Source organism: Macrobrachium rosenbergii, chromosome 53, assembly GCF_040412425.1.
Source record: "Macrobrachium rosenbergii isolate ZJJX-2024 chromosome 53, ASM4041242v1, whole genome shotgun sequence".
Lineage (NCBI taxonomy): Eukaryota > Metazoa > Arthropoda > Malacostraca > Decapoda > Palaemonidae > Macrobrachium > Macrobrachium rosenbergii.
Genome location: NC_089793.1, coordinates 17,357,824 through 17,369,980, shown reverse-complemented (window position 1 = coordinate 17,369,980; position 12,157 = coordinate 17,357,824). Strand labels below are relative to the sequence as shown.

Below are 12,157 nucleotides of genomic sequence, written 5' to 3'. Positions count from 1 at the left end.
TAAAACATGAAAATGTTGTATATTTTCTTTTACTCTGTTCTTGTCCTATAGATTCCATATGGCGTATGTTGTATTGCATTTATATATATATATATATATATATATATATATATATATATATATATATATATATGTGTGTGTGTGTGTGTGTGTGTGTGTGTGTATCTGTGTGCATAATATATATATAATATATATATATATATATATATATATATATATATATATATATATATATATATATTGAAATTATTATTTATTACTAAAACATATAGAATTGTCCTGGTGAATATTGCTAAGCATGACCAGCGCTTTGCATGAAAATTTTACGTTAACTTTAAGATTTTATTCCGCACGTGCCGTAATAGATGAGGGCATTTTCCGCTCACTGAGCGCAGTTACGTTTCTGTTATGTACCTAAATTTACGATAAAATGCTTTTGGCGTTAAGCTCATCGGAATCATCGTTTTCATTTGCGAATAGCTGTTGATGGGCCGCATTGATGTGGGAGATTTAAGGGAACTAAAAATACCTTTTTCAGAGAAAATTATTATGCCTCATAATATTCAAGGGGGATGCATGTGAATATCATAGACTGCATGCTGATGAAGATTGCATTGAGAATATTTATTTTTTTAATCTCAATTGCCACAGGAATTTGTTATAGTTGATCCATGTGGCATGCTTTACTTAGTAATCTGTGCTAAGTATTATGATTGCTGTTGTTTTTGCTAGCAGTAGGAAGGTCAATAATGAGGCAGTTATTGCCGTTGTAATGTTATTAATATTAGTTGCTAGGTTTGATCAGATGAAATTTTGTCTTAGTTTCTTTCCTTTCGGTCAACTTATCAGTGCATCAAAATTATATAAGAAAAAAATATTTTCAGGCCCATAGGTATAGGAAGCTTTATTCGTTCAGCTAGCCCTCCGGATCATTCAAATTTTACCCTTCCGAAATATGTCGTAATTCTTGTTTCTGTAAATGTCACTTTTTAATGAACTGTCATTAGCGGTTGGATGTGCACCTGTCAAACTAGACAGTCGTGACAAACCGGCTGTCATTTGGCATTAGCTGAAACGTAGTACCGGATGTGATATTCAGTAGACCTTATTTCCTTGCGTTTCCCCGTTTTTTAATTATTGAAAACGAGTGGTGAAAGGAAAAATAGAAACCTTATTTGTAATGAAATTTGCAAGTTTTTTACAAGTTTTTCCTCAGGATTAGACGTACATTTAATATACACACAGACCCACAGACACACACACACACACACACACACACACACACACATATATATATATATATATATATATATATATATATATATATATATATATATATATATATATATATATAATCAAACCACCCATAGGCCTTTTATCCTCCCCTTAGAGGGAGTTAGCTCAAAAGGGTATTATTATTCGATCCCAGCATTATTTTGGGATGGGATTGCCACCCTGTTACCTTCATGTCCTTCTCAACCCTGCTTGAGACCCAGTATACCCCTTGAAATCCACTAACTGTTGATCATAACATAGTTCAGGTAAAAATGGTTCTTAAGTACCCCTCTGCATTTATTACATTGATATAATATGATGGTTAATAAGCGTTTTTGTTTGTATAAAAATTGATATATGACGCTTAATAAGTGCTTTCTTTGTATGAAAGTTGATACACGACGATAAAGCTGCAGTTTTCTCCTATATGGAAAAGTAATGGGCGGTGTGATGCCCCTTGCAGCTGTTGAACACCTGCCAATCGCAGTGCTTCCGGTGTTAATAAACGTTTCAACTACTTTTACGGCCATGGATGGACGCTGGTCGTCACGCCGAAGTGGTTTATCCATTTCACATCTGCTGTTGTTGTTGTTGTTGCTGCTGTCACTAGATGGTTGTAGGTTTGCCAGCTCGTTCTTATTCCATTTTTTTCTCTCTTATAAAATTACGGTTAGTTTGTTTGGTGAACATATTTCGCTGTATTTGGTTTCAAATTTTGTTTAGATGTCCTTACTGTACACTAAGGCACTGTCATATTTCAACGAGTATCGTATCAAAATCCGAGTCAGTATTTGAATTCCATCTCTTTTTCATTTCCATTTTACCATACTCTGTTATTTATTTCTAAGGTAGTTTTCATATTTTCAAGTTTCACTTGTATGCTATTACGCTCCTTTTACTCTTTTTTTTTGTTCCAGCGTAGTCATTACTTATTCTTTACATTCATTCGTTTTCTTATCAGCATCTTTTTCCTCCCGCCATTTTATTTTCCTTTAACGTACGAGTAAGGGTAAATAACTCCTTGAGGGTAAAGTTTTGTTTAATCTATATTTCAGTCCCTTTTCCAATTAAACTGGTAAATGTTATATGATAGGCCTTACATTGGGCACTTTTATTTCTGAAAATTGTAAATACTGGGGAATTTTTATCCATATATATATATAATATATATGTGTCTATATATATATATATATATATATATATATATATATATATATATATATATATATATATATATATATATACAATATGAATGTTTTGTTCTAGGGAAAGTATTTTAATACTTAAGTTTGTTCTGGTATTTTATCTCGAATTTGTATTTTAGCCTTGTTTATCCTTATGGCAATTTTCATTAACAGGTTCATTTTTTTGAGTAATTGAAACAGTAATCTATCTCAGATTTTTTCTTGAAAGGCAAAGATCACATAAGATGTAGATGTCAAACTCAAGCATATACAGTATCATGTATATGTACATATATATGATATTGTATAATGTACTGCCTGTTACGCAGATTTCCAGTTACCACTGTGATTGCCTTCGTTCGTATGACGAAAAACTACTCGCTATATACTCGTGTTTCCAGAGCCTTGCCACTATGTTCGCTATTGCACTGTTTGCAATGGATTTCACAAATACATTAATTCTTGTGTAAAAAAATAGTTCCTAACTACTATATATATATATATATATATATATATATATATATATATATATATATATATATATATATATATATATTTATGTATATTTACACCTTGTACTTATGCACATTAATGTTGGACCAGTTTGTGCTGTTTACTGCCTTAAAGTAAGGAAACAAAGTGAAAACAGGATACCAAGATAGGGAATTCATATTACGTAACTGAATATGTTAGTTATTGCAAGAAGCTTACTTAACTGATGATTCATAATAATTTTTTATGAAGAAAATCGCATAAATCAGTTCACTACTTATCTGCAATGGATAGGTAAAACACTTTTTTTATATAGTGAATGTGTTTAACATTAATGTAGATTATTCAGATGTAAGCATCCAGCGTTCTTCGAAGAGAGTCATAATTCCAGGCGTAGCTTACAGCCTTACCTGACCTTTCCATGAAATGTCAGAAAAGACAGTGCAGTAAGTGAAGTTGTAATGCCTTTTTACTTTTTTCCTTTGTCTCGAATTACTTTTGTACTCTGTGCAGAAAAATAAACCTTCCTTCACTACTAAATACTGATGTTTACTAATGGTTTAGTTTTGTTGAGTTATAAGCTGATGTTCAATTATAAACTCTTGTTTCTAACTTTCGTTACGTAATGTAGATTGGTAATCAGTTGTCTCGGTTACATATGTAAGATGTACATGATTTAATATATAAAATTTATAGTATCCAAATTAGATATATACAAAACAAGTCGTTCGTTAAAAGCACAGATAATTAAGGTTTAACTGTATAGTTTTCCAAGATACTGGAACCTTTGAGAGGGTTATTTACTTTTAAGGTATAATAATGAGGTCTATGTTAAAAAGCATTCTTATTTTAAGGCTGATAGAGCAATTTCGAATTTTTCTTGATTTAATGATGTTAGTGCAAATATTTTTACATCTTTATTGGATTGAGTTACTCAATATATATGCATTTATTACTTTAGTTTAGACCTGCGTGAAAATATCTTTACAATGCATTTATTAACACGCCATCACTGTTCTCGTCATTAGTCAAAGCCCAAACGTGGTTATTATTGTCCGGTTTCACTGAAGAGACAGGCCCATGCAGTTGCTGTATGAATTGATATTACAGGCGTCGATTATGTAAAGTATTGGAATACCGAATCTACGTATGTGCAAATGCGGAAATTGGTGTATCACGGATCCTTCACACCAGGCAAAATAACAAATTCTCTTATTTTCATATGAATATCTCTTTTGTATAATCTTGAGTATATTACCCACTTTCATTACTTTTTGAATGTGTGGTCCAGGGTATATTCAGATAAGTGTAGATCATTTGTTTTGACGGAGGCTGCGCTTCATGTTATTGATAACATCATGGCAGGTCATTAAACATTCTGAGCTTTCGCAGAGACAATCTCAGCTGGGTCCTCATTAGTCAAGACATCTGGGGCGAAAACTCTCTCTCTCTCTCTCTCTCTCTCTCTCTCTCTCTCTCTCTCTCTCTCTCTCTCTCTCTCTCTCTCTCTCTCTCTCTCTCTCTCTCTTAACTTAAGTCATACCTAATATTACTAACATTAGGTAATTTGTATAGAATTTTTTCAAAATCATGTTAAAAGTTAAAGATTTACAAATTTGATAGTTCCATATTGTTCTGTTTCGTAGCAGGTCGCAATAAGGAAGGAATCTCATGTTCGTGAATTAGATTTTAAGTAGTCTATTTTTGTCCAGTTTTTTTTTATCCAGTTTTCTTAACTTTGAGGGGTTTTGTCAGTGTTTGGATAAGTGCCTTCCAAGAAATGCTAGACCCTCTTGACATATAAAAGCCCCAAAACATGAAACGAACTGGCATGAAGCCATCAACCTCATTCCGTTGTGTGATTGTTTAGAAACCGAAGGCAAACACCTGGCGTCACTCCTAGAAGGAAAGGCAAATATATATATATATTATATATACAGTATATGTATATGTATATATATATATATATATATATATATATATATATATATATAATATTTATATAATATATATAGAAATATTTATATATGTGTGTGTATTGTATATATATATATATATATATATATATATATATATATATATATATATATATATATATATATAATATATACCTTGAATATGATTATAGTCCATGTCCTCAAATTGATCACCGTATACAGTTTCCTACGCTTTTCATAACTCAGACAAAGAGAGAAGTGCACAGGGGAGGAGGGGAGAGAGAGAAAGAAAAAAAATAATGTTTCCCATGGCAGTTCGGCCCCTTTCATCATTGGTAATAGCTGCGGGTTCGTCCTGAAATAAAGCCATCAATAACGTGTCCTTCAGTGTCTTGATTAAGGTAGGCGGAGAATCCAGATTTCACGGATTGGTGTTGGCGGAAAAGATGTCGCTGAAAAGAGAATGCTTGAAAAAGTATTACTCCCGGAAGAGTGAATGATTAAATATAATGATTAAATATATATATATATATATATATATATATATATATATATATATATATATATATATATATATATATATATATATATATATATATATATATATATATATATAGATAGATAGATAGATAATAGATAGATATATGTGTTTAAATATGAATGACGTACTAAAGCAACAAAAAAACTTGGATATTTTTTTGAGCTAAAGAGAGACAACAAATAAGTTACTAGCGTAATAATCAAATTTCCTTCAGTAGCATCAAGCATTGAAGTAGGTGAAAGGAGGCCGCCCTAAAATTGGTGCTGGGAAAGTAGACAGCAAATAATTTAGTATTTGAAATTTAACTTTTAAAAATTAAACAATAAACGATGTATATAAAGTTGAACTTTTAAGAAACATGCAATTCCGAAATTAGAATTGCAAGACGGTACCTTGGAGTGAATTCTAGGGAATTGCTCCTTTTAGTGCGCGCTCACCGAACGGGATTGGCGGAGGTTTGATGAAAAAGAGAAATGCTCTTTGGTGCATTCTGATGCCGGTATGGGCGGAGCGACCTTTCCTTGACACCTCCCACCCACTGTAGTGCCACAATGCGGGTGCCATCGCTGGCCCTGATGGTGGATGGAAGTGTGTCATGAGGCGTGGGGCCGCATTTTAAGGTCAAGGTCAGGTATTCATGTTTTCCCTACGTATATTATGCAAGTATGTATATATGCATAATACATGGGGCATGTTGGAGAGGCACCTTTGGATATCCAGTTTTATAGCCCCAAGAGGGAAAATGCTTTTTATATACGTGAACTTATCTGATATATACTTGCAATTTTTGTCACTAGCCTTTAAGCGTTCATATTATGATGCATCGAGTCTCCGTCATATGAAGGAATGGTCTTATTAAATTTTTCTTTTGCCAAGGGAAAGATGTGCAACAAATATCTGTTTGATATCAAAGAGTTCCTTTTTAAATATTGAGATAATTTAGGTGTTCGGATGCATTATATTTGATTATTTGTATTTAAGGTCCCCTATTTCAGGTTATTTACTGATTTTGTTTGCACAGTATTTAGTGTGTGCTTTTGTCATTATACCTACCTACCTATCAGTGTGGACATAGAAATATACTCGAAGTATGCATATGAAAATCATATCTTTGATATTGTTTTCGTTAGTGGGCTTAATATAATAATAATATTATAATTATAACATTCTCTTTCTCTCTCTCTCTCTCTCTCTCTCTCTCTCTCTCTCTCTCTCTCTCTCTCTCTGGTATATACTGTTCAGGTATATACAGTGTGGCACGAGTAATGTCTCGTAATTTTTGAGACGCATTATTATGCTGTTAGCGTGGAAAACTTCATTAACTAATTGTGCCATTTTCTTTCTTTGCAGGTGAGCGAACTCATGCCCTTGGCTTTTATCTTGGTGAATTCTGGGGTAAGCAGTCTGCTTTCGAAGTTTTCCAAAGTCACAGTCTTTCGATTATATTGTGTGGGTGAATATGTATGTCGATTAAAGTGTTCAAGATGTTTATGCATATATACATATATATATATATATATATATATATATATATATATATATATATATATATATATATATATATATATATATATCAAGATATGTGTGCAATATATATATATATATATATATATATATATATATATATATATATATATATATATATATATATATATATATATATATATATATTTTTTTTTTTATATATATGTATATGTGTGTATGTATGTATGTATGTATGTATGTATGTATATTTTGTGTTTGTGTGCTGTAGAAGTTGTATACATCCTTCGGTCAACAGTTGGGGGTAAATATGGTAGAGTTTGTTGTAATCTCGTCTAGTTATTGCAACAGTATATTTAAACGCGTTCTTTTGTTATTTCTGATTGTTTGTATTAATAAGCATTTTCATCTTTTTCCTTTAACTGCACCTGTATATAACGAATCGAGAATGAACTAAAGAAATATATCAAAAGGAAGGATACACCAGACATTCATGGTTTATCATACATTTTTTATCGCTTTTATTCTCATTGAAAACAAATTTTTTTTTTGATTGGCAGTCCAGTAGAGAAGTGATTGACGTAGAATTATTCATGGATTGACCTTAATCCGTGTGAATATGCCACTTCCTCGTTTACCCATATTGGTTGACTAATGCTTCACGGAAAACGATGTGCTTTGGATATTCTGATAATATAAAGATCTTAATTTATTATTTATCTGGAATTAATAGTATTTTATTTCTTCATTACTATAAAAAGGAGATGAAACGGGTATGGCTCGCCAGTAACTTGACAATTATAGTAATTAGTTTTTAATTGCTTTCAACAATGACTGTGCGGATGTCAGAATTAGAACGTTTTTATTCACAGGGAAATTTAGCATCAATAAAAAAATTAGAAATACGTTGTTATGTGCTTTTCTGTCTGTGAATAGTCTTATAACAAATGACTATTATTACAAGAAGCAAAAAGTTTTTTAACTGGCTAATTTATTATAATCTTTATAAAGGAAAGTTTTTTTCTATTTCAAATACAGCACGAGATGTGAATAATTTTTTTATGCCCAAGAGTGTTTTTTTTTTATCTAGCTTTGTATCATCACAAGTTAGAACCTATAAATGACATATTACAGTTATTGTGACTAATACATGAATGACTTCTGGTTTTACATAATTGCAGTAATCGGAATAGTTATGGCCTAAAGTTAGTTTCAGTCAGTTAGTATGTTAAAATTTGTTTTACTCATTCATTGTTTATTATTAGAATTATAGTATTAGTGTACCTTTACTCAGCAATTACAACTAAAGGATTTTTTTCTCAGTTTGCCATTTTAGTTTTCGGGAAGGAATAGAGAATTACATCATAGTGGATTTTCTTTCGTTTCGAGTAACAAACTTTAGCAGATAAAAAGAAATGCTTAGCAATCGCTTGTTGCTTGTTTAAAATCAACTGACCATCTCATTAATTATTATTGGAGCGTGAACGAAAATAAAACCAACCCTTCATCATCTGCCTTTTTGTTTTCGTAAGGTCTTTACCAATCACATATTATAAAATGTCTGCTGTTCATCTTTCAGTTGAATAGAGTCAAGTTCGTGTTTACCTCTTGGCACCAGCGAGAAGAGAGTTATTTTGCCCATGTTTCCCTCGAGTTGCGTTCCATTACATATTGATCAGCAGATTTCCATTTGTCCAAAAGGTTATTTTTGGGAAGTCATGAACAGTAAAAGTATTTAGCTTTCGTACTGAACTCACTAACCAGGTCTTGGTTTTTCATATTTATTTATCAATAAATACACATTAGTGTGGAGCAACTGGAGTAACATCGTAAATAATAAAATGTTCTCAATGCTGGAAAAGTAGTAAATAGGCGAGAAAAAAATAACGACAATAGTATTAAATACGTAAAACGCAGCACATGACATCACTGCTACAAACGGAAATGAAGTAAGGTTTCACCTCCTCGTCATTGATTAAACTGATTGATTGTTTAGTGGGGCAATCATATTAAACTGGTTACTCCCCTGCAGACGATGCTTTTTATTTATTTATCCATTCATGTGCTTTTTACAAATTCACTTCATGCGGATACTAATCTAAATTACATAACAATACCATTTGTTTTACATAATACGATTGGCTTTTATTGGATGTTTTTTTACTGTAATCTTATTGTGTACATATATATATATATATATATATATATATATATATATATATATATATATATATATATATATATATATATATATATATATATATATATATATATATATATATATATATATATATATATATATATATATATATGAATAGGTATGCTGTTATTACTTCGTGTTATTGTAGATATAAAACATTATTGTTGCCTCTCTCTCTCTCTCTCTCTCTCTCTCTCTCTCTCTCTCTCTCTCTAGTACAAAGTAAGAGAAATCTCTCTCATTCTCTCTCTCAAAGTACAAAGTAAGATAATATATATATAGTAAAAAACATTCAATAAAAATATAATCGTATCTGTATGTATGTATATATATATGTGTGTGTGTGTGTGTGTATGTATACACACATACACATATATATATATATATATATATATATATATATATATATATATATATATATATATATATATATATATATATATATATATATATATATATATATATATTATATTGTATTGAATGTTTTTACTGAGATACTCTTGGTTTGTACTGAATGTTTTTTACTGTATATACACATACATACATACATACATACATACATACATACATACATACATACATATATATACTGTATATATATTAGAGAGAGAGAGAGAGGCAACAATAATGTTTATATCTACAATAACACGAAGTAATAATAGCATATCTATTCATCGAATCGATTAATGATTATGAAAAGAGATTAGTCTATAGAATGTTTGCCCCTCCTCTCTCAGAAATAAATGCTGTCTTTTTCCCTGAAGTTTTTCAAATACTATAGAGCGTTTTAAGTATAAGAATACCCTCGGCTTCTCTGATTATTTTAAAGTAATTTATTAAAAGGTTTAATGTGTTGTTAGTAAGATTGCTCTCTCTCTCTCTCTCTCTCTCTCTCTCTCTCTCTCTCTCTCTCTCTCTCTCTCTCTCTCTCTCTCTCTCTCTCTAACACACATTCAAATTTTCCCCTCAAAGTGTAATATGCTGATGAATATGAAGGCGGTCATAATGCTCTGGAACCCGAAAATGACATTAACCCTTTCTGTTCTTGAGAGAAAAGTGTTGCTTCTATTATACGTAAAGTCGTTTAGCAGAACGAGTATAACCCCTCCGTTATGTCGGTGAAGAATAGCCATTATATTTTACTCGTTAATTATTTTCCCCTTGCAATGGTTCCAGAATATTTTCCGAGTTTCATATAGTAGAGTAAAACTCGTATTAATTTCCTTGTTTTCAGTAAGGGAGTTGTTCTGATGTTTTTTTACTTCCCTTCTTTTCTTTGTTGTTTTTATTGTTTTTGGTGGCTTTTCTTATTTGTATTCTAACACACTGATATGTATTGACTTTTATGTTTCTTGCGTAATGTGTTAGCCATGCTGATGGATTGATGAGATTGTACTTAATGGAGTCGGGAGTGAGTTCTTTGTCAATGAACAAATCTGTGAAAGATATTTCTTGATGAATTACTCCCATATGTATGCAATATGTAACCCCTCTCATAATTATTTGGGTGCGGTGCCTTGATATAAGCTCTTAAAAAAATCTTATAAGGAAATTATTTGAGTAATTTGTTTTCCCTGGCGAATGCTTAATGTCTTGTGTTCATTGTAATTGTTTCCCTTTGGACGGTGAAATTGAATATAAAAGACTTTTTCGTTCTTCATAAGAACCTCGTTAAATTTGCTCCTGTATGTAATTAACATTGGCCCATATTTCTCCTGAACGTGAAGAAATAAATATTGTTGATGAACTGAACTCACTCTCTCTCTCTCTCTCTCTCTCTCTCTCTCTCTCTCTCTCTCTCTCTCTCTCTCTGAGTATAAAGGTTACTGAAAGGGAAACTGAATTTTTTTAACAGTGTAGCATAATTATTAGTCATGAAAATAGATTTATTTCAACGATTTTATATAAAACAATGTCTATTTAAACCCGTTTATCCGGTTTTCAGCTGCTTGCAGTTTAGTGTTTAGTCTTCCATATCAAATGGAAATAAAATTGAAATTCGGCTTTTAATAGAATTTGAATGGCAGTTGATTTTATTCCATCTGCCATCAGGATTTAAACCTCAAACAACTTTTTTGCCAGTTTAATTCGACGGTTGTTTATAATTCGTTAAACACTTGAAGAACTGTAATAAATTGTTTGAAAGTTATTTCAAGTATTCAGTTCTTCATTGTAATTTACTGTATGCACATATTTCGCTACTGAGGCTCATCACTATGCCATGTTACGTATGTAACATTTAAGGAGTAAAAGGTTAGTCGTTTGAAGTAAAAGATCCATGACTAATACACCAGTGTAATTTTCATCCTCTGTGTTGATAACTTTCTGTTCATTTTCATTGTTACATTATGATCACTTTTTGAGTTGGTGTTTTCCTTAGCAACTAGATTAACGTTTGTGCAAATGTTTAGACAGATTCAAATATAGTATTTTATAGCATACTTAGTACGTTTGGTTTTACTCCCGTCTGCTTTCTAGTATTTTACTTACCGTAAGGCATCATGAGAACTTGCAAAATATATGTCATGTTCCTTGCCTGGGATCCTTAGGTTCGCGCAGTTTCTGCTCGTCAGTGAATCAGTACAATTTGCTTATTGCCTTTAAAGCAAAATTATTCCCAGGCGTGGTGGACTCAAAATAATCCCGCTCAGATCCGGTTTCTTCAGACCTTGGCTTTCAGATATTTCAGTTATGGATTTGTGTTGACTGGTTACCGGTATTTTATATGCGTTTAATTTCTTTTATCTCTGAGGAGGTTGAGTAACGCAGCGAAAGTTTATACGCGTTTTTTTTAAATTGATGTTTCAGTTTTTGGAATTTTAAGTTTACTATTTCAGGTGAAATTCTTAATATTTAGCCCCTTTCACTATCTGCTCTTAATGCCCATAAAGTTTCATTCTGGCCAAGGGTGAGCGAGTTAGGCGCGATCTTTTATAGCCCATTGGTGGAGCTAAATAGCAGCATCCTTTCTGGCTATCCTATCTTAAGTGAAAAATCGGGGAATATATATATATATATATATATATATATATATATATATATATAT

General features: G+C 31.5%; 1 protein-coding gene across 10 annotated transcripts in view; it reads left to right on the top strand.

Annotated features, from left to right (window-relative positions):
- LOC136834324 (adenomatous polyposis coli protein-like) overlaps window positions 1–12,157 on the top strand; it is a 631,708-nt gene that overhangs the window by 421,933 nt on the left and 197,618 nt on the right. For 4 of the 10 annotated variants that reach the window (XM_067096811.1, XM_067096812.1, XM_067096810.1 and 1 more), the window contains one exon: window positions 6,780–6,824. The exons of the other annotated variants lie outside the window; for them this stretch is intronic. In XM_067096811.1, the coding sequence (XP_066952912.1) occupies window positions 6,780–6,824 (45 nt within the window). The remainder of the gene's footprint in view (window positions 1–6,779; window positions 6,825–12,157) is intronic. 10 annotated transcript variants of the gene reach the window in all.